The sequence below is a fragment of the Lissotriton vulgaris genome, chromosome 3_1 (genome assembly GCF_964263255.1).
Source record: "Lissotriton vulgaris chromosome 3_1, aLisVul1.2, whole genome shotgun sequence".
NCBI lineage: Eukaryota > Metazoa > Chordata > Amphibia > Caudata > Salamandridae > Lissotriton > Lissotriton vulgaris.
This window is the reverse complement of record NC_141689.1, coordinates 2055812230-2055839589: the sequence shown is the minus strand read 5'-3', so window position 1 is coordinate 2055839589 and position 27360 is coordinate 2055812230. Positions and strand designations below refer to the sequence as shown.

The 27360-nt window shown below is 43.7% G+C and overlaps 1 protein-coding gene across 2 annotated transcripts in view; it reads left to right on the top strand.

The window, feature by feature from the left end:
- The window catches only part of PDGFRL (platelet derived growth factor receptor like), a 534427-nt gene that overhangs the window by 323222 nt on the left and 183845 nt on the right, over window positions 1-27360 (top strand). For both annotated transcript variants that reach the window (XM_086962582.1, XM_086962581.1), the window contains one exon: window positions 7304-7455. In XM_086962582.1, coding sequence (XP_086818708.1) covers window positions 7304-7455 — 152 coding nt within the window. The remainder of the gene's footprint in view (window positions 1-7303; window positions 7456-27360) is intronic.

Below are 27360 nucleotides of genomic sequence, written 5' to 3'. Positions count from 1 at the left end.
GTAATGCTACATGGGCGAGCGCGGCAGGGGTGTTCTTCACGTCGCGCTCCGTTTGTACGGCGACGACTCCCCCTGTAGAACCTATCTTGTTGGCACTTTCAAAAATGGTGTCCTATATTTAATTTTGTTAAAGGAGATATTTTTTACAGTCCTGATTATGGCCTTCCATATTTTGGAGTGTATGTTTTACAGAATATGCATTTGAAGCCTATGGTTTCACATGTAAATAAATACAAGGCACCAGCCCTTCTGCATAGTAGCTGAAGAGTACAAATGTTAGGTGTCAATATTTCTTTCATCCAGATCTACAGTTTATCTCTGAAGATCATTATCTCCACTCTTTAAAAAATTAACCGAAGAAGGCTTTTGTCCATTCATCTGTTTTTGTAGGCATTTTATAATATCTGAGAGTGACTGTTAATCAGCCAGAAATCCAGGACTGTATTTTAATTTAATTTGCACAGTGGTATACAGTGCAGGTAAATCTTTGTGTTATATTAGCAGAGGTTGAGGGAAAATGCTGAATAATAATGATGGGGCCAAACCCAGTGGTACAACAGATGTGATACTGTAGGGTGATGTCTTACATTGCACGTGTCTCGGTTTTAGTCATCACAAACATTTCAATCCATGTTCAAACTAGGTATTTGTTTAAGTGTCTACTGATTTTGCAGTAAAATGGAGTGCAGAGCATTAACTAGGGTCATCAGTTAATCTCATAAATTCATTGCCTCAACAGTTCATATTCAGATTATTCAGGCAACATCTCCTCCCGAGGGCTGTTATCTGAACCCTATATGAGATTACAAATCCTAAATTCCCGCTGGTGCATAGCACATATACCCACCCCACTTTTATCCTAACGTCTTTGCTTTGTATACTAAAGACTACTCTCCAAAGGTTCAATCAGTCCTCCTTTAAGCTTGGAGGAAGAAAACAGGGCAATAAATGCAAGTAAGGGCGGAAGCCCCTAGCCCCAATGCGGTACCAGTGGACTTGTTTATGGCTGATACCTCTCTGTGGGGCCCTCTACTGACGCTGGTATTGGGGGCATGCCGTAACACAGTTTTTTACCAACATGGACAGAATCAATTATTGTGCCAATTTATAAAAAGGGAGATTGTCTCAAACCTGCATGCTACAGACCAATCTATCTCCTCAACTCCTTAGCAAAGATAGCTGGCCGTATCATCTTGAGTTGGCTACAGGATTGGGTGGAATCTTATGACACTCTGTCAGATCTGAACTATGGATCCTGCCCTGGCATTGGGACCATCAAGCAGGGACTGAATTTGAGCATGCCAATTGGAAAGTACACCAAGGTCAAAGAGGGGAACATCTATTTGCCCTTTGTCGATTTGTCATTGACATTTGACTGTGTCATCCATGGTAAGTTGCAGCGCTTAATTTGAGCAGGTGCTTTCAGGTGCTCAGCACCTGCACTTCTTTCACATACAATTTCTGAACCTGCAGGTAGAGGTCTCAATATTAATTGTTCAAATTCAAAATAAAAAGAATAACATACATTGAATAGTGACTGGCTGGTAAATGTTCATAGGCAGGCCAGCATAGGCCTGTCTAGGCAGGCATGATTGTGTATCAACACGTTAGTGATGATGTCATCATGTCGATCAAAAATCCAAGAAATCATCGACAAACTATGTCTTGCATTCTATTTCCTGAGTCTGCTGCACCCTGCCCCTGCCTGAGCCTAAGCCTCCCATTGGATAATTGTAGCTGGGAGCTGGCTCATGACGGAGTTGAGGTAAGGAAGCTACGAGAGCGCATTTGGAACTTGACAGTGAGGGCTCTTGAGGAAGACTAAATGAAAGTAAGTGTGGATTTTCCACTTGCTGTGTAACCATAGTAGCATATCCTGCAGCCCTGCATTGCTGCTATCCTCAACGTGCTCAATGCGGCTGTGGCCCGCCCAACACAACTTTTGTGCACCATGGCGTCACCCTCTTGGGCCGCCCAAACCAGTCATGTGCCCTTTCCCCTTATGCATGGAGAACATGCCCACCTCCACAGTCCTAGGCTGAGCGTCATGTCTCGGCGCTCAGACCAATCTCAACGCTGCATTGCAGCGTTGTGATTGGCTATGGGGAAGGAGCCCGGCTGCCTGATTACTGTTCCTGTCAGAGACAGGAGAGCAGGAGCAAAGAAGATGAGGGACCCGGCCTTGAGGTAAGTTTTGTAAAAAAATTATTATTATGACCCCCAGCGAACACCACCCCCTGTGCCCGCCTCCCACCCGGGAGCCATATCGGCCGCAACTGTAATAGAAAAGATCTGAAATGGCGCACCTTGAGAATCTTAGGTTGTCCATCGAAATATTAATGCCTAGTGTATTAAAATATCAAACCATCCTAAAATATGTATGTATGAAATGCAGCCTTATCTTAAGCTTGTACTAAACTTTAGGCACAGATTTGTTCTCACTCGCCTAAGAATGGATATTTACCATCATTTAATTAGATTCCCTATAATGAATGACCTGGCGGCACAGAGTACCATGCATGTAGTCCTCTTTTGTAAAAATTACACTAACCAGTGAAAACGTTTATTTTTTCCCTGTTTTAAGACCCCTCAATTTCTTCCAATGCCACCCTGCTTATCTTTACCTACTTTTTCTACTCTAGAGAGATACTGTAGTATGCCAAGCTTTTTGTGGGCTGCATTTTATGCCAGGAAGAACAATTTAATTAATTTAAACTGCCCTGGCTAGGGTTGGGTAGTGTTTTTAATATGGATTAGAAATTTTCTCTTACTGATTTTATGAATTGCGTTTTTTACTGTACACTTGTGCACACGTTTTTAAGATATTACAGTGCTTTGTATTAAACTTTTATGATTTTATAATTAAATCAAATGAAGTATTTAAATGAAATGAGGGACTCCCTTACAAAGGAGAAATAGGAAACAGTTCGCTGGTATTTTCAACAACATAATTAATATTTTCAGTCGTGCCAGATTGGTGAGAAGGATTTTGTAATGAAGGGTGTACTGTATACTTAACCAAGTGTACTACACCCACTAGAAGTTGCATTAATCTCACATTAATAATATTAAACACTATGCTTTAAGAAGGCTTCAAATGTAAGTGGCATTTGGCAATCAGATACATCTAAGATACTGTGTGTATGATTAAAATAAAATCTGCATTCCAGTGTACACTTGAGAACATATATATTCAATAAGCACACTATGAGCGTACGCTACATCAATGTCCGAATGTGGAAGCTGTATCTCAGAATAACTGATTGTTTTGATCACCTGATGCTTCTCTCATATTTGTAAATCTTTGTTTTGCTATATTGAGTTTTTTGAGTTTGACGAGCACAACAAATTTCCCTCAAAGGAATCAGAGCACTAGCAACCCAAACTACATGACACCCAGTAGGTCTAGAATGATTTTATGGCCAAGTCAAGCTAAACAGAACGATTTTAGTGCTTTCCTAAACATGCAATGGTCTGGAAATAATCTGATCTAACCCTAATCCTAATGCTCAGCTAAGCCTTAACTCCTCGCCTAACAATAGGTCTATTCCTAGACATAACTCCCCCAGTACTAACCCAACACCGATGCCTAACCCTCTCTTTTAATATACCACACTAACCCTAATCCAAAGCCTTTTGTTATATCTTGCCACAATGTTAGCCCCAACCAGCTCTCTTCCAATCCTAACAATTTCGTGGTAGTGGTGTCTTAGAAGTGTTATGTAGATGTAGTGCATTGGTGCATCAGTAAAAAGTCAATGTAGTGTCTATCTAATGGTTTGTAGATACAGTGAATTTAATGTATTGTGGGTGCTTCCGTTGTATCTTAAAGCTGTTTACAATATTGAAAGGGAATCATTTAAGAAGAAAGGCTTACAACGTATTGCAGTTGATTTGTTTTAAGGTAAAATGCAATGGTTTAGAAACCCCAAAATTACAAATGTACAGCAATCCTTTAAGAGCGGTCTTGGAGGTTATGTTCAGAGTGAAATGAGGCTCACCTAATGATCCTTGCACTCCTAAATTTCTGAAATTTTTTGCCTGGGAATTCTCTGGCCCGTTTCTGATCTTATTAAACTCCTCTCTTCTACAGGGAATCATACCGAATTCCTTTAAGGAAGCAGTGGTAATCCCTTTGCAAGAAAAACAAGGAGAAGACCCCTGCTTTTAAAAAACTACCATCCAATTTTTTTTGTTGCATTTTCAGGCTAAACTATTAAAATCTCAAGTGGCACAAGCGGTTTGTGCCCATCTTGAAACTTTGCAAATTTTTTAAATGCATCAAACTGAATTTTACCCTAAACGTTGTATTGAGTCTGGTATGCTGGTAGTAGTAGACAATATGTGTCAGGTCTGTGATGATGGATTAACCTCCGCTTTGGTGTCTTAAGATTTGTCTGCAGCTTTGCGATCAGTTAATTTGGGTTCTTTTAAAGCCTCGGCTTCTCGAGTGAGGTGTCGGTCACTTAGAGCTCTTTCCTTTTCCCTCAATTATTCAATAATTATATTAGACCTTTTATTTAGGCTTTGAATCTCTTGAACTGTATTTATTTATTTATTGTCGGATTTGTAATGCGCTTGGCTGCCCCAGCAACGGGGCAACACAGCGCAACCAAAGACTCAAGACTGTAACAGGTTAAAGGGGTTTTAGGTCGGGAAAAGCCAGGTCTTTATGGCTTTGTGAAAGGCAAGATGATTCTGAATCCCTCTGATTGAGGCAGGAAGTGAATTCCATAGTCTGGCCGCAAGCACTCTAAAAGAGCGTCCACCAGCTCTTGCTCTTAAAAATCAGGGGACACTCGCAAGCCCTTGATCGGCTGAGCGTAAAGAACGTCGAGGAACATAGCAAGCTAATAGGTCAGCCAACCCCGAAGGTGCTTGCTGAGTTAGAATCCTGTGGGCCACACATAGTGTCTTGAACTGAACTATTTTCTCCACTGGCAACCAATGGAGTTTGGGTAGAAATTTATACACAGAACAGGTTTTAGGGAGTGCCAAGAGAATATGAGCTGCTGCTTTCTGTATTCTCTGCAAACGTCAAGTGCTGGACTTATTAGAGCCTAAATAAAGAGAGTTGCCGTAGTCCAATCTAGATAAGATTGTAGCTTGCACAATGTTCTGACGAATTTTAGAATCAGAGAAGCCAAGTAGAGGTTTTAGTCCTCGCAGGAGCCCAAAACTGGTCCCTGCTACTGACTTTTATTGGGTATCAAATGAGAGACCACTGTCAAACCAAACACTGAGATTCTTAACTGCCTCTTTCGGTGAGGGTGCTGGTTTTAGTTGATCTTGCCAATATTGCTCAGACCACATATCATGGTCCCTCCGAAACAGCAGAATTTCTGACTTACTGGCATTCAGCTGTAAATAGTTTGAAGCCATCCAGTCCACAATCACCATCAAGTCCGTCTTAAATTTCACAAGGTTGTGGTTACATTTCTTTGAAAAGGGGATAACCAATTGGGTGTTGTTGGCGTACAACACCAACAACAACCTTCTAATTTTAGCCACAGCAGCTAGGGTTTGAACATATACGTTAAAAAGTAAGGGGCTCAAAATTGAGCCTTGTGGCACCCCCTGTTGCAAGGCATAAACCTGAGAGCGAAAAGGGGGCACCAGAACCTGGAAAGATCTACCCTCCAAAAAGGAGCGCAGCAAGGCCAAGGCCGATCCCCTAATTCCTATTTCCTGGAGACGATTTAAAAGTATCATGTGGGAGATAGTGTTGAAGGCGGCACTTAAGTCCAAAGGAACCAAGGCTGCAGGGTTTCCAACATCAAGGTTACCACGGATTTCTTCTGTCACTGCCAACGGAGCTGATTTGGTACTGTGGCAGGACCTGAAACAGTTTTGCAAGGAGTCTAGAATATCATTTCTCTTGATAAACTCAGTAAGGATGGTATTTACGTGAAATTCTACCGTCTTAGCAAGAAAGGGCCGTTGAGAAATAGGTCCCTAACCCAACTCTGCTGGGTCCAGGGACGGTTTCTTCAGAAGGGGTATGACTTCGGCGTGCTTCCACACAGATGATACAGATGCAGTGGTTAGAGATAGATTGACCAAATCCATGTTCACTGGCGCAATAAGACTGTCATACTGACGAAAGTGAGCAGGTGTCAAAGGGTCGTCTGGAGAGAATCTACAATTACGCAAATCTCAGTTTATTATCACACTTGATGGCTCTCTTACTTTCCAAAGGAATTTTCAATATATAATGTGTTTATCCTGGATTAGATGGGTAGCAACTTTTTAAAACATAACGCAGAAGAAACAGTAATTATTTTAGTGAACAACAAAGCTGATCTAAGTCTTTTTTAATCTGGCGACCAGCATTGGGGATGCCTCCTTCCCTAAAAAAATCTACAAAAAGCCTGGGAGTGATAATAGACCATGAGCTAGCTGTCTTTAAAATCCCAGATAGGATCAGTAATCTCTAATTGTGTTTATATGCTCCAGAACATGAAAAAAATAGCTACGTTCCTGACTAAAGAAGCCCAAATCATGGTGGTGAGGGTCTCAATCATGTTCGCCTGGATTATCTAACTCCCTTTACTTGGATATCACTAATGCCCATGTGGGTAGAAAGCAGATTATACGGAATGAGGGCGGCTGCTAGACTTATTTCTAATCAAACTTGATACTGTCATAGCATTCCACTATTACTAGACCTTCATTGGCTTCCGGTGGAACAGGGGATTATATTTAAGGTATGTTGCATTACCTTTAAGGCCCTCTATGATCTGGACCCCTAATTTATTTAAACTAGTTGGTTACTGCATTCCTTTTCATCCAACTTGCTTACTATCCTGACTCTTATAAAGAAAAGGATGGGTGGTATTGGGTTTTCGGTACTAGCTCCAGCCCTTTGGAACTCTCCCCCTTGCCCTTCGCCTTAGTAATGACTTTATGATGTTTAGAAAGGAGTTACAAACTTGGTTATTTAAACAAGATTTTCATCTATAAATGAATACAGCAGTGCCTCTTCCGGCTTTTACTCCTGTTACCTTTTAACGACAAGAAACCTTAGGTTGTACGTGTGCTGTAATAATAATATCAACATAAGACAACATATGCGTATGTCCTTTGATTATCGTAACATTACTTTTGTTTCAAGAAAACAACTCTTAAAACGCGTTCCCCACCTTTTCCACCGCTACCTCCTCTCTTCGTTAAGGTATTGGGAGTATGGTAGTGTGCCATTACCAGCACATCGAAAAAAACAGGATGGGCAGATTCACAGAGGTGTGTAGTGACAACAAAGTGGATCATTCACCATGCTCTGTTTCTCTCTTTTTCTATCCAGCATTAAACAGAACGAGAAATACAGCCAGTTGAGCCTGGTGAACACCACTGCAGCGGACACCGGGGAGTTCAGCTGCTGGTCTAAGTCGTGTGATGGGCCGGAGTGCAAAAAGGATGAGTCGAAGAAAGGCTCCACCTACATCTTCTTCACAGGTATGCTCAGTCAGTGCCAGTCCAAAGTGCATTAGGTTGTGTCTCATCTCTTAATACAGTCCGTTTTATAGGGACAATTGATTTTAGAATTGTATTTTATGTCACCAAATATTGTTTGCATCAAAGGTTGAAGGTTTATTCCCTCTTGTTGAAGGAGTGGTAGTGGTAGTAATGGTGCTTCCATCACTGTATATGGTGGTACCGGCCATTTAAGTAAATATGGCACAAGGATAGCATCTGTCCTTGATCTCATGATGTCATGTCCAACTGCATGCTGCTTACGATGCACCAATCTGGGGTTGTAATAATGTTCTGTCACAGCTCATAGTCAGGTAACCTTCAAGATTAACTCTCATATAGAGAAACAGAAGTGTCACATACTAGGTCTATCTATTACATTCTTAGAAGGCTGCATCCTATGTAACGCCAGGCAGCCGTTTGGGCATGCACAAGTACAAATGGCAGGGCCATGTGTAAACAATAGTGAAGTCTCCAAAGTAGGTGCACATATTGTCTGTGTGCCCCTATGCCAGGAAGCATGAAGCATTGTGTCATGCAGTGGAAGGCTTTCCCACAACTCCATGAGTTTGTGCCTCTGTATTTCTGGACTCTTTTTTTTTTTAATTCTTTTTATTAACAAAAGAAATCAACAATACAATACACAAACATTGACCAGGGTGTATCGGGTGACCACTGTTACATATTTATGGGTGCAGTTCCCAACAATAACAGCGAGAGATTAAGAAGAAGGAAACGGGCCTAGGCGTCCTCCCGGTCCATGTCTGTAGGTTCGAGTTCCGGCGGCTCAAAGATATCACCACGATAAGCATTCCAGGTTCCCCATATCTTGACCCATTTGCGGGGACGCCCCCCGGATACATACACTGACTTCTCATGAAACATACACCAGTCAAGATCTTGTATTTCTGGACTCTTATAAGGGCTGTGGGTATTCAAGACAGCTGATAAGAATGACTCTGCCAGTGTCTGCCCGAGCCTGCCCCAAAAACAGTTGTTCCAGATGGAGTGCCTTCCACATGGACCTTTTCATACAAAGAGCTCTGATGAGAGTGGACTCGGGCTGGAGGTGGGAGTAAGGCATTTCGTGCCACATCCAACATGGCACCAGCATCCAAAGCCTGGACGGATCAGTGGGTCCTGAGACACAGACCTACTCCAGATTTGCAACAAGTGATATTGGGCCACTGGGGGCAACTTGACTGACGTTAGAGACAAGGGGGGTCCAGAGTCCAGAGAGGGAAACACTGCACACACCCTCACCTGTGTCCATGATTGAACACTGAAAAGGAAATATCGAGGGTGCCTGGGGAGAAAAGCTTAATTATTTTAGAGGTACATAAACTGATTCTGTCAAGACCTATCTGTAGTTGCTCATCAAAGACACAGAACTTCTGCCCAATCACAGAATACTCGAGAGATAAGAGCATCAAAGATAAATGGGGTCATCCCTTCCTCCTCATCATTCCATAGAGTGCCCAACTTTGTCAGCTGTGCTGCTTGAGGCACTTCCTATGCCTCACTAAGGGAACTAGCACTGAGAGTTCAAACCCAAGGGATACCCACAAGACCCAGAGAAGTAATCACCGGAGGATAGTGACATGCACTAGAAGGGGTTCTAAACCTGATGCTGCCTCTATAGACCAGGAGAGTCAAGTCATCAACGAAGAAACTAAAAACAGTTGACATCGCAGGTGAGAGAAGTCTGTCCCTCAATGAATATTATCCACCTTTGGGTGGTAATGTTACATAGTTAGTAGGAATGTTAAAGCGGGTATCTTTGCAAATTCCTAATCACCATTGAAAGATATTGTGGAGGCTTGGGCAGAGAAGGTGGTGGGACATGTTAAAGGGAGATGTGGAGAGATGCCCTGTCTGCAACCCAGGCACTGTAACCCACTGGCTTTTCAGGATTGCAAAAGGGAGGAGAAAGTAGTTCAGTTGAATACTGTGGAGGACGTTAAGGGCAGGGATTTGCTAAATTAACACTAGGGAAAGGCTCAGCTACATAGACTTTGGATTAGGTAGATCCAGTGGTTCAAGAAAACAAAGTCTGTGATAGGAGAATACGAAGTGACGCAACTAAACAGACTGTCGCAAAAAAACTTTCACTTAGAAAAAATAGCTTTAATGCATGGGTTCCAAACACCATGGTTAAGAGATGTGCAGTCTTATCAGTGCTGCATGGCTCTAGGCGAGATATCGGGTTGCTGCGGTAAATCCACTTAATCAGTTGTAGATAGCTTAGATTAAGAACCTAGATGGTCTCTGAAGTAATATTAATCTCCGAGCTCCCAAAAGAAAGGAGGAGTAGCCATCTTGCTAGCTAACACAGTTACAGAAGAGGTGCAATAGAAGTTGATGAATATAAATGGCCCAGTGAGAGAACTAAGATTGGCACTAGACACATCTACTACATTGGCCAATGTATATGTACCAAATGATAGTCAAGAGCCCTTTGTCAAAAAGACGTTAACTACTAATCTACAAGCATCAGACAAGAAGATCATTATTGTGTGTGACTTCAGCTTACATAATGGCTTGGACAGACCAGCCCAGAGAATTGAACAGACAAGTGTAGCTACAAACAACAGAAATGCATGGCTCAAAAAAATGAGTTAGGAAGGCATCTGGAGAGCCTATTCTAAAACACCCATTTACACATATTTCTCCACTTCACATCATGCATCTGCAAGATTAGACTTAATTACTTGCATTAACTTACTTTTATCACGTGCTAAGCAATTCGACAAAACCCTAGAGAAAGGAGATTGAAGTCAGAGATAGCGAGAATCTCCACAGATAAAAAAATGAAATGAGGCACAGGCTCTGAGTCGCCACTAAAAACAGCACAGGTAGGGTAGCAGCTCTGAAGATAACCTCAGATTGGTAAGTGGCCCGGTAGGAATTCACAAGTGGAATCCTGGGAAATCTGAAAACTGTTGTAGAAGCTTCTATAGCCCTGACACTTCCATTCGTCAATTTTGACCTTCTCCCAAATTCTCAAAATACTGGAAGGCAGTGATGGATGATATAGATTTGTTCTTTAACACCTAGATCCAAAATTTGCAGTTTATATCATTCTTGGCCTGACCAACAGGCATCCCTTTCCTCTCCACTCATTGAAAAGTAATGAAATGGCCATGGCTCTCTATGTAGCAAAACACGTTATTACGCAATCAGGTATGGATAACCTACCAGAGCACAGAGCCTCGCTCTAACGGATCTGGGAGTTGTTGAGTATATAGGGGAAGGTTTCCAGTAAGTGTGGGAGCCATTTATCACTGTCCTTTCTAATGAATTTCAAGAACTCAGATGCTCCAGATTTTTAATAGTCTCACAAATTACCCCACAAACTAAGGATACTGAAAATCCTAGAGCCAACTCTTAAACCTAACAAGCGGCCATTATGCATGCCAGTCGGCCTTGAGTGGATACATGAACAGGACACTGACCTCTACGATTCTTGTTATAGTCCCATAGGGAAAGATAGAAGGGGAAAAGTTCAAAGTTTAATGTGATTATTTCACACCCCACAAGCGATTTTAAGCGGGGGTGTAAGTAACACATTCTGCAACATCAATAAAAATAACTGACCCATAAAGTAGCAAACTTTAGTGCATATGGCCCATGCGTGGCAATTCATCAAAAAAATGAAAACTAACAAGCGTATAAAGATAAGAACTTAGTCTTGCAAATGTGCTGAATGGAGGGAAGATCACCTTCCCGCAGTATCACTCACTGCTTCACTTTCACTCTTTAAATGACACCTCACATCCATATCTCACCCCCCCCCCCCCTTGATTAAATTTCAATTTCCTTGGCAAATTCCACCATCCTACAAGTCTCCTAGGCTCACTACACGCGTTTCCTTAAACTCATATTTATCCTAGTGTCTCCCATTTCATCACGTTACCTACAGAATGTTCACGGCCCCCTACGCTGCCAGGGAGATACCATGGCAATCTATTTATAGCTACCCTTTCACCTGTTGCCACTGGTGTTTACGTGTATTCCTTCTTTGTGCCCCATGGTCATTGTCCTTTATTGGTCTGTACTCAAATATGCTGCCCCGTGACTATAGTCTGGCTACCTCACAAACCATATCTAAATCCCTTCCCATAATGCATCTCTCTGCCAGACTTTTTAGCCAGAACCTTCTAGCTGTACCCAGTCATACCAATTTCATATCAACTTTCCTATCCAACACTAATGCGTGTTTAACCCACTCATACAATCACTATCTTTTCTCCGTAAGCGATGAAGGCAGGGATCCTCAAACAATCTGCACCTATGGATGCTTTATGCTCTGGACAAAATGTTTTCCTCAATTTCAGCTTTGATCTGTTTTTGTTTGTGATATAAATATATTTTGTGGACAATTAAATGTGGATTGAATGTTAATTGTTTTTAAAGTATTACATAGTGATCGTTGCCAGTGCAGGCTACAGTAAGTTCAATGATAGACTGCCAATAGTTTATGAACTTTGTTGGACTTGTTGTTAGCCTTACCTAACTATTTTCTTCCAAATCAAAGGGATTAAACCAAAGGGAAATGGGTTCAGGCCTGCTTTCTTGACTCTGCACTATTTATCCCTCCAAGTCATTATTAGATTATCACATCAGTTGAAGGCTGACTAAGGTAAACTTATGCGTTATGCCCTAGCAACCAACTACGGCCTGTGATGTTTGGGCAGCCCTGGTAAAAACGCTTCTATTAGCCTAACTCCTTTCCTGTATCTTTCTTTTCAATCTCTGTGTCTCTCTCTCTATCTGTTTGTCTCTCTGTCTTTCTCTCCCTCTATTTTGACCGCTGTGCCTACTGCCATAAATCCCTGGGATCTGGAGACAGAGGTAGTGGTCGCTGACCTTAAAAAACCGACTCCCAATTGTTCCAGTCCATGGGGAAATACCCAATGGAATAAAAGGCCAATCCAGCTCTGCTGATGATGCAATCACATTTGAGGCAGGCAGTAGTTGACACTAAAGAAAGGTGGTAGCCGCCATGGGCTTAAGCTTGTTCCTGCATGTGTTTCCCTTTTTTGCACCACATTTTTAGGTTGAGCCTACCAGACAGCTTCTGTCTGGTTGCTAGAAACTTATTGTGAACTTACAGTGGGCGTACAACCTGCCCATTGCCTAACATTGGTTGACATCACTGTCAATCTCATTTGCTTCCTTATTATTCAATGGCTTGCCTTACTCTTTTTGTGTTTCTCTATCTCCTGGAGCATATCCGCTTTACCCTTCTCTTGATTTGGCAGATTTGTGTCCTTCCACTGCTCACTTTCAGTGAACTACTTCTTTTATTTTTCTTTAAGCACTCCCGGACAGTGCATGTGTTTTCTGGTTCTCTCCTTCATGTGCTGCTGTCCCTCTCAATTCTCTCCCAGACTGTTTCTTGCTTTCTCGCATTCCCAGTTACCTTTGTTCTTATCTTGAGCTGTTCCACCCTCCCACAGCTCCTCTGCCCACACCAACCCTATCTTAGCAGGAAAACGAGAGAAAGACAAACATGTTTCTTGTCCACTACTCCCTGCAAATGTTGCATACATTTAATTTGTCAAAAAGCTGTACCATCTTTGCTAAAAAGCCCAATTTATGGGGGTCCTAAACAACAGAGTTTACAGCATTAAAAACACTGAGGATTGCTTATCCCTACACACAGGGATAAGCAAGTCAGCTTCCGAGGGTTGACAGTTTTGTTTATCGTCTTGTTTGCTGCTGTTCTTGAGAATACCAAAAGTTGTTTCTTTTTCCTAATTAATTATTTTTGCACGAGAAACTCTAAATATGTCCAAATAAGGGGTATTTGGTTGAATATGTTAATTCAATATGGGGAACTTTCATAGAATTATACAGTCACATTTCACGGATAATAGAGCGTCTTTATTTATACAAATTCACTTTGCTACAGTCGTGACGTTTTCGAGCACACCTCAGTTCCATTACTTGTTTACAAAATTGTATTGTTTAATGAGTTCGAGGCCTTGCAAGGAGGGTTCCTTTGCACATTTTTAAAAACTTGATATTGTTCTGCAGATTTGCGAGCAACTTTGTTTCAGTATACCACAAAGACAATGCCCATGACAATTGAACATATTATTTTGCCTGTTCTCCATTGAAATGCTGCAGCCTGGTGTTGTGTATGTCATAATTGGTCTGTGTATGGCCTGATATACATTTTAAGTACAAAAGTGCTATAGCATCGTATTTGCTAGTTAGGCACAATGCCTAGAACTTCATTTCAGAAGAAGGAGTTGTGAAAAGCTTCTGTCATTTATTGATTTAGTGGCTTTCCTCACTAGTCTTCTGTTTCACTAGTCCAAGGATCATTTCACTATCATTGTGCATTAATTAGATGAGTTATATCTTTCCACTGCTGATGTTATTACCTTAAATTGCATGTGGGCCGAGACGGAAAACAAGCATTGGCAGAGCCATTAGGTTTCACCTATGCGAGAGCTGTTGGCTTTACCAATGGCTTTTAGTAATGTTGTGCAGCAGTGTGGAGTGGAGTAGAGTACAGTGGAGTGAAGTAACATGAAGTAGAGTGGAGTACAGTAGGCTGGGGTGGCGTAGAGTGAAGTGGTGCAGAGTTAAGTGGCACAGAAAGGAATGGAGTGGCGTGCAGACGCGTGGGGTGGAGCAGAGTGGTGTAGAGTGGAGTGGCGTAGAGTGGAGTGACATAGCGTGGAGACTACTGGCATAGAGTAGTAGAGTAGAGCAGTAGAGGGTAGAGCAGAGTGCTACAGAGTGGATTTGAGTAGAGTAGAATGGTGTAGAGTGGAGTGAGGTTCACTAGAGTGTCTTAGGGTGGAGTGGAGTAGAGAAGAGTGGAGTGGCGTGCCATTGAGTAGAGTGGTGTAGGGTGCATTGGCTTGGAGTGGCATAGAGTAACGTGGCGTGGCGTGGAGTGAAGTGGGGTAGAGTGAAGTGGCATAGAGTGAAGTGGTGTAATGTGGAGTGGAGTGGTGTAGAGTGGCATAAAGTGACACTGTGTGGAGTGGCATGGCATAGAGTAGAGTAGCATAGACTGGCCTAGTGTGGCGTACAGTGGGATGGAGTGTCGTAGAGTGGACTGGCATATATTTAGTGGTGTAAAGTGCAGTGGGGCAGAGAAGAGTGGCGTAGAGCGCAGTGGAGTAGAGTGAAGTGGCATAGAGTAAAGTCACAGAGTGCAGTGGGATAGAGTGCAGTGGCATGGAGTGCAGTGGGATAGTGTGCAGTGGTATAGAATAGAGTGGCGTAAAGTGGAGTAGAGTGGTGCAGATTAGGGATCAGTGACAGAATATCAGAAACACTAATATCATGTGGACAGAATATCGTGTCAAAAATATCGAGGACAGGGGTCGGTCATCCTGGGATATTAGGGTGGGAGAGTTCAGACCCGTTATGATTACTGCAACAAAGGATTATGGACTATGATGTAAGGGTAAATGTATTTGTACTTACAGACATTTGTTAAAGTAATACTGTACACTGCAACAGATGTATGTTTAATAAAAAAATATATTTTTTGAATATCGAGGACAAGAACATCGACAAGGTAAGTGCAAATAGGTAAGTATAAATGTACTATCTTTATCTCCAGATCTACGTACTTTGAATATATATATTGTCAAGGTACAGATATGTGGAGTTATATATAGTAAAACTTGCCTTATCCTTAAAAAATGACCTTCATGATATTCTTGTCCTTGATATTTTTGACACAATATTCTGTCCCATGATATTTGTATTCTTGATATTTTGTCCAAACACCCCAGAGTAGAGTGAAGTAGAGTGCAGTGGTGTTGAGTACAGTGCAGAGAAGAGTGGTGTAGAGTGCAAAGGCTCGGAGAGTAGTGGCACAGAATAGAGTGGTGCAGAGTACAGTGGCATGCAGTACAGTGGCACAGTGTAGAGTGGTGCAGAGTACAGGTGGTGTAGAGTGTAGCAGCGTGGAGTGCAGTGGTATAGAATAGAGTAGAGTTGAGTAGAGTGCAGTGGCGTAGAGTAGAGTGTTGCAGAGTAGAGTGGCAGAGAGTCCAGTGGTGCAGAGTAGAGTGCAGTGGCGTATGGTACTCTTACAAAGATTACAGTGGTGCAGAGTAGAGCGCAGTTGTGTAGAGTGGAGTGGTGCAGAGTAGAGTGGTGTAGCAGCAGAGTAGATTGGCGTAGAGTGCAGTGGCGTAGAATAGAGTTTAGTGGTGTAGAGTGCAGTGCCATAGAGTGCAGGGTAGGGGGTGGGAGCGAGAGAGGGAAAAGAAGCAACATGGAAGAGGAGCGAGTGGGAGGGAATAAAAGCTTGATGGATGGGGATATGGGAGATGGACTTAAAAAACACAAGTACTCATATGGAGTGCTTGTACACAAAAAGTAGCTCGAAAAATGGGAGCACTGGATGGACACAAGTACTTGGTCCATGTTCCAGGAGAGAAGCAAACACAAGATGGCCTACGCATGCCATGCCAAAATGGAACTAAGGAAATGAGAGTGAGGCTGAAGCTAACAAATAGTAAGCTATGGATGGGCTGTAAGCCCACTGTATGTTAAAAAAAGTATTGCAGAGACACCGCATATGCTGTCTAGGTGAAACCTGAAAAGTAATGGCAGCAGGTGTCGAGTGAGAGACCTATTGGCGTTTGCAATGTTTGTATATATAGAAATGTATGATTACACTTGGGAGATCACATCTAAAACCCTTCAGTACCTTCCTGCTTCCTTGGGATACTGAAAACATACTGAAAAGTACTAAAGTATAAAGCTGCTGAAAAACTTTTTTATATAACATGCCTGTGGACACCTTTTAACTGTCTGTTGTTGAAAAACCTGCATGTGTGCCTACAAAATGAGGTAGGCGGCTGCATCAAATTCTTTTTTTATTCTAGCCACTGCAGTTTGGCTAAAAACCATTAGAAAAGCCGATAGGTTACAAAGATGAAACTCATTGGTTTTGCCAATGCTTGTTTTAAAACTGCCCTGTAAAGTGCCAGTTATTGTTAGCAAATTAGAGTTATTACATGTATTAGGAACTGCTTTTCTTTCTTTAAAATCAATGGGTTTTATATTGCTAATGTTAAAAGAAAAAAATCCCAAAACTGCCTACTGGCCAATATGTATTACCATTTATGATTTTATTTAACTACTTGAAAAGGTATGTGTAAAATCAGCTCCACTTCTGCTAGGTCATCCCCAGGTCAACCGATTACATACATTTGAGGAAGAAAGAAGACAGCCTGGTCTAACTGCAGGGCTGGACAACCGAGCTATCGATCAATCCCCTGGCAGCACGTGAACAATGACAGTCATCTGTCAGAAAGCTAGAGGTGGCGCCGCATTAACACACCACTCACCTGCCTGAGCAAAGAAAGACCTTATAATAATATCTATCATTCACCTCCAAGGTGTTGCTTCCTCTGCTGTTAAATAGAATAAGCAGTCAGTCCATTTGCCTCCTCTGAAACTCCCACACCCTTCTTCCCCCTGCCGCTGCTCATCCCTTCTCATAGTTAACACAAGCTAAGATCCCCCCACAGGGTGCAACAGTCGGGGAATGGGGGAAGGAGAGCGAGAGAACAGACAAACATTTCAGGCATGCCATTCTGAGGTAGTGATACTCATTTCATTTCATCAACTTTTATTCGATTATAAACTTGTATAATCATAAAAAGTACATTTTAAAACAGAGAGATAAACATAGTCAGAAGAACGAATATAAAGTTTAAAATGCAATTGATCACAGAACTGGCATCGCTGTGCCGAACAAAAGATGCCAAGGTGGTTTACTGTTAAGAAAATGGTACGAATTTAGGAATTGACTTTGCGACGAGTTGATATTACTATTTTAAGAAAGGTCGCTATCATTTTTGCTTCATGCGGAGATTTCGGGGATTGTAAGTAGGAGAGTGCTGGATATGATTGTCTGAGACCGCTTGAGCGAAGGAGGGGCAAAATCCATGTTTTCCTTGCTAGTCTGTAGTACTTACAGAAAAGGACTACATGTATCGTCGATTGTTCAGAAACCCCGTCACAGGGACATCTCGTCAGATTTCTGGACCAGTTCTTCGTTTCTGGAAATGAGACCAGACGGAAGAAGAGATTGAACCGGAGTCTTGTAATTAAAAACTTTTCATAGTTTGAGAGGAAGTATGTCAAGTATGGCTGTATGAGTTTCCCTGTCTGCAACATGCAAGATTTTTCATTTTGTTTTTTGGTAATCTCTGCTTGGTTGCGAAGTTCCCTTAGGTGGCCCATGCACAGATCCTTCAACTGTTTTTTTGAGATATCTTCTATTGAAGGGGGTTCAAGGAAGTAATGCTCGCAGTCAAGATCTAGAAAGAATTTGTGGATGTAATTGAGCCAGGGTATTTTCTTCCAGTATGCTAGACCAAGACAATCGGTGATGAGGGAGCGGGTGATGTGGCTTTCGAGGTTACACCATATACGCTGCCACAGTAGGATGGGTTGACATCTTATGGTGTCGGTCATATATTCCATGCCCAGCTCCCGATGTGAGGCTAGGATCGGGGAGCTTTGGGGGAGAGCTAGGATGTATTTGATGAAAGCGTTCTCAGTGACCTGAAGTTGGTCAATACATCCATGGCCCCAGATGCCTGCTCCATACGTAGCCACACTGTGGCATTTCGCATAGTATATCGTTAGTAGATTCGCTGCAGCTGGTTTACCTAGTTTCCTTGAAAATGCACTTAGTGCTGATACTGCGCGGCGGAAATTGAGGTTTCTGGCTTCCACTGCCTTGCTCCAGGTCAATGTGTCATCCACTAAGATGCCCAAGTATGGGTACACCGATGTTTTTTCCAATCTGTTATTGTTAATGGATATGGGCTTGGAGACTCCTGGTCTTGATCCGATGGTCATTGTAAAGGTTTTTTTAATATTAACTTTTAGTCCCAGGGAGTCCATGAAAGTCACATATTTATTTAGTTGTCGCTGGAGTTGATTGGGTGTCCGTGCCAGAATGACAGAGTCGTCGGCATATAGGAGGATGGGTATCGGTCGATGATCTATCTGCGGGAGGTCCTGGCTCCCTTCCAGCATGGCCTGTTCAAGCCCGTTTGTATATAGGTTGAACAGGAAGGGAGCCAGCACACACCCCTGCCTTACACCTCTTGATATATGAAAGGGACGTGATAGTTCGCCACCAATGCCGAAACGGACTCGACCCTCTGCGTTGGTGTATAGCTCTCTCAGGAAGGCTAGTATGGGAGGGTCCACTCCGAGTTTTTCCAGGATCTGCCATAGTTTTGCGTGTTGTACGCAGTCGAAAGCCGCGCTTAGGTCTACATAGACCAGGTAGATGTTGCCTCCTTTAGCGCGTGCGTACTTTCCGGCCAAAAGGACGAGATTTAGGGCCTGTTCCACCGTTCCGAGCCCCTTCTGGAAACCGTATTGCAGGTCAGTGATGGTGTTGTTCTCCCGGGCCCATGATTGTAGTCGGTCCAGGAGTAGTCGACCTGCAATCTTGCCCGTGGAGTCCAGAAAGGAAATCGGTCGGTAGCACGCAGGGTTGTTGCGGTCCCCTTTCTTAAAAATGGGCAGTAGTGTGGATGTTGACCAAGATTGGAAGAGACCGGTTTCAGCGACTGCTGCCATTACTCGTGTGATTATTATTGACCAATAATCGACATTGTGTAGGAACAAATCCATGGGGACCCCGTCTGGGCCGGGGGCCTTGCCAGGTTTTGAGGCCGTGATTGCCTTTCTGGCCTCGTTGAGAGTAAAGCGTAATTTGATGGGATAGATTTTTCTCTTAGTTGGTTCAGAGTCTTGTGCCTGAATTGTATGGGCAGCACCCGTTGGTGTTCCAAAGATTTTTGAAAAGTGGGAGACCCAGTCGTCCTCAGTTATTGCCACATCAAGGTGGTTTGGGTCGGTGATGTTCGCCAGGAAGGGTGATCTTAAGGTATGCCAGAAAGCAGTGCTATCTTTCCTTGATGCACTATCGTGTAGTTGAAGCCATAGATCTTGCTTTATCTGCCTTTTGCGAATTTTCCGGGCAATATTGTAGGTTTTTCTCCGCTGTGAGATTGTTTGAGGATCTCTCGGTTTCTGTCTTAGGGCTTCTTTGAGAGATGAGAGGGTCTTTCGGCAGTCAGCGTCGAACCATCTCATGGTAGGAGGTCTTGGCTTGTTTTTTGTATTTATGAATAGTTCATCCCTTATTGCTTCCTGGATGTTGTGGAAGGAGGTGATAATTATTTCTGGGGGTGCCTCGGGAGACAGGCAGTTCGTTAACCAGAGATGCGTTTTTTCTATGACCCTTTGTGTTATCTCTTCCGGGTCGATCTTAGACCATTTAATTGTATATCCATTTGTCTTCCCCATGGCCAGCGATTGTTGGTCAAGGGAGCTAGCTTTTGAAGAGGATGTTCCAGCTTTCTTCATGAGGATATCCACACTAAGAGGATAGTGGTCGCTAATTGGATTTGACCCTGTTTTGTAGTTTTTTAGTTGCCCTTTGTATGAGTTTGAAGCTAAAATGTAGTCGATGGTAGACAGACAGCCTCGCCCGTGAAAAGTGGGTAGAAAGTCCTGCGCCGGGTTTACTAGTTCGTTGGCGAAGTCAAGGTCTAGGGTGAAGAGGATTTCATTTAGTTTGTTACCACCCGGCGTGTGCACAAAGTGGGGGATGGGATTACCGAGTTCATTCTGGAGCCCACAGTTCCCATTCTTGTGGTTTGGGCACAGTGTTAAATTAAAATCACCTCCCCAGATGTAATTGAGTGTGGAATTGGGATTTATCTTCTGTAGTAGAGATAAGTATGCCATTATTTCGTCTAGGTGTGAACAGCATTCCAGAACGCCGGAGTTGTTATAGTAGTTTATGAATATATGCAAGTTTTTCTTTGATATCGTTGGTTGTGTGACTTGGATAATTTGGAAGATATGTGTTTCCTTTAATAGTTTCACGGTGAGAGGTACAGTATTGGAAAAATAAATCATGAGTCCGCCTTTTGGTCTTCCCATAGTGCTAGGTACTGCTTTGGTGAAAAATGTTTTGTAGCCCACTAAGTGAAGTGGGGTTGTACGCCAGGTCTCTTGCAAGCACAGAATTTGTTGGCTCCTTGCTGTATCGAGCCATGAAGGACAAGTTATTTTTGTTGTTAGGCCTGCAACGTTCCAGAAGGCAATGGCCAGGCTCAGGGTTGATAGTTCTTTCGCAGTTGCGGGTGTTGCCGAGTTGTTGATATTCGCTGCGGCTTGTTGGATACATGATCCCGAGTTGATACCAACTTCTGCTGGAGGAATGTTTGGTGGGAGCTTGTTTGGGTGTGTATCTAGTGGCTCATACTCTGGGGATGTTACATGCTGCCTGGCGATTGCTATTTGTGGTGTAATGTCAGATGTTTGTTTGCTAGGTTTGTCCCGGGTTGGTCAATCGACCGTTTCGAGACAATCGAAGCGGTTTTGGGTTGGAAAGCCCTGCCATCCTTCGTAGGTTTGATAAGGTCTGTCCTGCCAATATGGTCTCTGCCCGTATCTGGGCCTTTCTCTCGGGCCATCCCTACCTATATAGTCATAAGAGTGTTCCATCTGTTTCCACGGCACCTGGTACCATGACTCCTGGTTCCACGGCTCTTTGGGGAGCTGGTGCCATGCCCAGGGTGGGGGGTTACGCTGCTGTTTCGCTGGGGGATAGAAGAAGGAAAGATGCCGAGCGTCGATCCCCCCTTTTTTATCGAGCTGAGGCCAAGCACAAATATAATCTACTGTTGAGGGATCTCTACACGTTATAATGATGCAGTCTCCGCGTATTGATTTTATCGTTTTGCCTATCCAGGCTACCCTACGGGCTGTGGTGATCCCTCCCGATAGGTGGGATTTGAGGGGTCTATTGATGCTTAACCACTGCATGGCTTTATTTTTAAGTGGCCATGCAGTTTCTGGTGTGTCGTCGGTTAGCTCTGGCACTCCTGTGAGGACTATTGTGTAGGGGGTAGCTTCCGGGGGCAGGTGGGCAGGACGTCTGGTTGGAGGAGGTTTTTTGGGTGTGTTTTTGGGAGTCTTTTGGGGGGGCTGTGATTTTGGTGAAAGAGTTTCAGGCCTTTTTTCTAGGCAGGCTCTGCTGGTGTCTGTCTTTGTCGTTGGGCCTGGAGTGTCTATCTTTTCTGTTTCTGTGCTTACTGTTTGCTGTACGTTTGTAGCAAGAGGTTTCTCTTTCTGAGGTTGGGGCGTTTTTTCAGCAGATTTGGGAAGTGTGGTGTTGTATTTGGGGTTTTTCTGTGCTAGGGACGTTGGGTTTGTCTGATTGACTTTTTTCTGCGTGGTTGCTTGGTTCTGTTTTTTAGGTGGCTGCGTTGTGTTGCGCTGCCCCTTTAATTCTATACGGGTGTTTGAGTCTAGAAGGGTGGCCGAGATTATGGTTAGTTGGGCTTCGAGATTTCTAATGCTAAGTTGAATGGGCTTTAAATATTGATATAAGAGGTCTTTTGTCGTGGTAAGAACTTGCGAAGTGATTCTGCAAGTTTTACATTGGTTTTCATTATACTCATTTGAAATTGCCTTGTGTGGGAGGGTAGTTTCTGGGAGAAGTAGTGTGCTACGGGACGTGGAGTTGATATGAGTTGTTGTATGTTCCGAGCACTGGGCACTATGTAGTTCTTCGTTGCTTGCTGAACGTGTTTTTGGGAATGCTCCTTCCCTATCATCATTCTGGGGGGGGGTTTCGTTGGGTTGAGCGTCCCCCTGAGTATGACGACCGGCTAGATCAGGAGTTGCTTCTAGGTCGTCGAATGTTATGGAGAGGTCCGACTCAGACTGTGTGACTGACAAGTCTACTACCGACGGGACTGTGTTTAAATCTGGTACTGACAGTGTCACTGGAAGAGAACAGTTTTGTGTATTGAGATTGATGGGAGAGGTGGCGTTAGCTATAGCGCCTAACGAAGAACGCTTTGCATTTGCACTCATAAGATCTAATGATACTCTCTTCTCCATCAGGGCTATGCTCTGGTTTATTGTCTCGTGGACCCGCGAGATGAATAAGTCGATAGGCCCTGTTACTTGTTCTACCTCCTGCGCGTGTTTAGATTTAGTCTTAGAGGTGCTCCTTGTTTTTGGCGGCATGTTTATATGTTTTTGAGTCACTGATGAAAGAGAGATGGCCCGGTCCGGTCTCTATCGGGCACTAACGGGCAACAACGGGCCCGCCCTTGGCCCGCGCGCGTCCCGCGATGCGCGTTATTGGCCCTGTTTAAGTAAGTGTGTTATAGGGAAGGGGCGGTTCACTGGGAGGGGGCGCGGCTCACGCGGGAAGAGGGAACAGCTGGTGTTACTGAGGCTGTCCCTCGCAGTCCCGGGGCCGCGCCTCTCGCCTCCTCTGCGGCCTCGCGTCTCCTCTCTCAAGGTCCCAGACTGCTTGGAAAAGTGAAGGCTGCTCCTGCAGCGATGTCGAGCAAGGCTTTAAAAGACACTGGAAAGGCAGTTCAGACAGCAACCTCTGTGGCGAGCGGCAGAGGTAGTGATACAAAAGGGGGTGGTGATGGACGGAGCATCTGAATCAATCAAACACTCACACCCAGTCAAAAGATCTGGGTTTAATCCATCACCGTTCTTTAGCCCACTCTGCCACCCGAGTTCAGATATGGCTATATGCAAATCAGTCTGGCCCTGTGCCCGAACTGCCCGAACTGCCAAGCCATGTCTTCCCTGGACCGGAAACAAGCTTCCGAGGACCGGTTTCTGGCATTCCAGCCGTCTTCAGCCCGGCTTGCTTGAATCCAGTGGCAAAGTGAGCAAGGGACTCACGTCTGAGCATACCCTGCCACACTTATGGCGGCCAAAAGCGGTACAAAAGGGGGTGGTGATGGACGGAGCATCTGAATCAATCAAACACTCACACCCAGTCAAAAGATCTGGATTTAATCCATCATCGTTCTTTAGCCCACTCTACCACCCCAGTTCAGACATGGCTATATGCAAATCAGTCTGACCCTGTGCCTCATGGGAACAGTCCAGCTCGAACTGCCAAGCCATGTTTTCCGTGGGCCGGAAACAAGCATCCTGGGACCGGTTTCGGATTCATAATCCTCATCATTTCTGCTATGCAAACTGCAGTTGAGTCCAGAATAAGGGAAATATACAACTTCATCCTTCCTGGATCTTGCTTGCACCTTATAATGTCGCTCTGCAAATCCCTGCAATGATAGAGTGTGCAGATCCAATAATTACAAGCATACTTAGTAAAGCAGATAACACTTTACACCCACTTTCTAGCATGACAAATGCTAAGGTGTTTCTCTGTGCTGAAAAAATAATCTCAAATCATTCATGGTTGTGCAAAAGGATTCATGTATGCAGAGTTCATGCGTGTATGTGGATGTCCGCGCGTGCCTACCGCTCGCATTGACCACTGCTTCACAGTTCAGTAACAGGGTCCCCCTGCTTTATTTAAACTAATTCATCAATTATTATTAATATAGCTAGACCATTCTTGACCATTCAGTTCTTCATGTCATACCCTTGGGCCTCAGGGCCTTGTGTCCTCCAAATTCTCTGAATATTTGGAGAGACCTCTGGACTTTGGGCCAACCCATCAAAATCTATATTGTTTCCTATTCACGGCAAACAGAGTAGTCAAGCCTGGGCTTCGCAGGTGGTCATCGCAGACATGGGCATTAAGTATCATGGGGTCTTTATAGCGCGGTGTCCCAGTGACGCTTGGACGCACAACATTGCCCCGCTGCTACACATTGTCCGGGATGAAACGACGATCTGGTCCCAACTACAACTTTCGTTGTATAGCAGGTCCGCCATCTTCGGTGGCGTCACTTGTGGGGTTTCGTAGATGGGATGATATTGGCATATCCACGCTCAGAGATATTCTGCAGAGGACCTCTCTAAAATCCTTCCAAAGGCTACAGGCAGATTTTGACCTTCATAAATCGCAGTTCCATTGTTATTTGCAACTCTGTCACACGTTGATCCCCCAGATTCAGCGGATAGAGTCTCTACCAGAGTTCCAACCGCTGGAGGGTCGCCTACTGATGGGGGATCTAGGGCCTCACAAAATTCGGCAAATCTACCAAACACTTACTACACATTCCAAGACCACTATCCACAGGACCCAGGAGGCTTCCGAGGCGGACCTGCCACCCCTTACTGATGACGACCGGGCCGGGGCGCTGGCTAACCCTCAGTACGCAGCCGTCTCCACCAGATATAGGCTAATTCAATTTAAGTACCTCCAAAGGTTATACTACATGCGTCTCCATCTTCGGAAGATGGGGCTATCCAGTCCCCTGTATGTCTCCGCTGTGATACGGACGAGGGGTCTTCCTGTATAAGGTGTGAAGTTACGGGGCACTGCAGCCCTTCTGGTCAGGCGTGTTGTCTTGCTTGAGGCATGTTCTGGTGTGGGGTATCCCATTGGACCCTAGATTGGCGTTCTTACATAGCACAGAAGACATAGGGGGCAACAGGCATAAAAGACACCTTCTGTTTCTTGGTCTCACCTTGGCTATGCTGGACGTAGCCCAGCACTGGAATGACTATAACTACCTGGAAAAAGTGCCTGGACAGGTGCATGTCAGCGGAGATTGTAGTGTTCCAGGCGAGGGGGTGCCCACAGAAGCATGGGGATATTTGGTCTCGGTGGGCTAAGTACAGGGCATAGATCGGCCCACAATGTCAAAGACCGCCGCCCGAGAACCCATTGAACGACTGGTGGTGAATGATACCTGTTTAATGTACCAATGTTCAAAAGATGTGGCTGGAAATTCTGTTGGCCTTTACATGCAATGTGCTTGCAGTATGCTTGGTGCACATTAGGGGGGAGGGGGATTGGGTGTTTTTCCTGTTCTGATGTTCTGCAGACTGTAGGGGAGGGGGTTATACAGTACCCAGAGACATTCTCTAATGCATTTCAATTGTGCTTTGTTTGCCGAGCTTTGCCCCTCTGGTATGATGAAAACTCAATAAAATCTGTTGTTAAAAAACGAAATATAGCTAGACCACGGCTGCTTTGACTGGGTGGTGCTCTGCACATGTCCTCCTAGTGCATGAATGTGCGTGAATGCATTTTTTCATGCACATCTGTATACTAAAAATGGTGCAAGGGTATAGGCGAGGCAAGTGACCGGAAGCACAGTCTGACTTTGTAAACGCTGAATCTGTTGCACTATCAAGTGTCACTTTCTCAACATACTTACCCAGCAGCTCTTTGATGATGCTTCTACCAGGTATGCTGAGCACTCCTAGTTCTACAGCATATTCATCTTTGTTGCAGAATTACTTGAGCTTTAATTAAGTTTGAGGTATTTTGCACCAAATACAGAACATAGAACATATTCTTCTTATAAGATTGGTTTCTTGGCGCAAGGCTGACTTTAAAATGTTACCATATGGGAAACACAAGGAAAGCACATTATTATTTTACCTTACGTGAGGTGAGTTGTGGATTCTAAGTGCAGAATACATCTGGTAACTAATTATACTACACCCTTTTACTGGCTATAGAGATACATCTAGTAATGAGAGGATGTGGCCTAAGGGCTAGATCGGTCAACCTCAAAGGTGGGGAACCAGGTTTAAGTCTTGGCAGGGACGTTCAACATCCGGTGATTCTGGGCAAACCACTTAATCTGCTTGTGCGTAGGAAAAATGAATGTGTCCCTCTGTAACGTAACTAGTGCTCATGTAAAGCGGTCTGATACCTTTGGGTCGAGTTTGCGCTGTATAAAACTAAAAAAAATAAATGATGTTAAGTGACCTTTCTGCTAACTTCAGAGGAACCTCTAGTAACACCCTAGGTGCTGCATTCTTTCTGCCTACTTCACTGGGGCATCTAGTAACGACTTATAAAACTGCACCCTTTTGTACTGTCCCCCGCATATAAATCAATCACTGCTGGGGAAGGTTGGGGAGTGACGCGATGTCATCAATATAAACATGAGGTCATTCACATATGAAAGTGTCTTATTGTAATATTAGTAAATGTGAAGAAACTCCATGAGAGTCCTGGAAAATAAGCATATAAGACAGTTGTTATATGGTTTCTACCTTACATCTTCCTTGTTTCTCTGCCTCTGCTGTTCAGCTAGTGAGTATGGAAAGTTATTGTGAATGTTTGGTAAGCTTAGAGGGGGACTGTCAGTTGGATCCTGGGCTGAGCAGCAGAGAGGATGCTCCTGGTGGGGTTTTGATTACATTTCTACTGGAAAACCTATCTAACCATCTAAGAAGAATAAACTTATCATCTGTAACCTATCCAAGTCTTCGGGAACTCTTTACCAGGATATAACAACAGTGAACTATGTACGAAATACAAAAAGTATGTATTTTGGCCAAAGAAAATATTTCTTCATGCAGATAGTTGATAATTGGTCCCTAGAGGAGTGCACTTTACTAAAAGTTAAAGCATCAAGCTAAATAGCGGCGTCTCTAAGATGCAATAGGTTATATGGATGGAAGATATGAGTTATTACATTAGTGAGATCTTGTGAATCTAAGATGTCCTCCCAACTCTTATGGGAATGTGGGCCTGTGGAGAACACCATTCTCTTAATACTGAGAAAGCAGAAAACAACTTTATGTAAGAATTCTTTAAGGTTTGATCCTGGTAGGCAAGTGTCCATCATATGATTAGAACTGGGAATAAAGCGCTGAAAGTCATGAGATGATTAATTACATTTAGGCATTTGCATTAGAAAGACGTCAAGGAGATCCTGTAACATCCTTCAGTTTGAAATGGAAGTTCTTGCATCCAAATCGAATGTTTTTGCATGTGTGCGGAAGAGGAGTCACTGGCTAAAGTAGTTGTTGCTGAGCATTTGTACCATGAAAGTGTGCCTGGCTTGCTCTAAATTGGGTGTTTATCTTCCCACCGCGAAAAATGGCAGCAGGCCTATATATTTATATATGTAACACAAACACTACCAAACA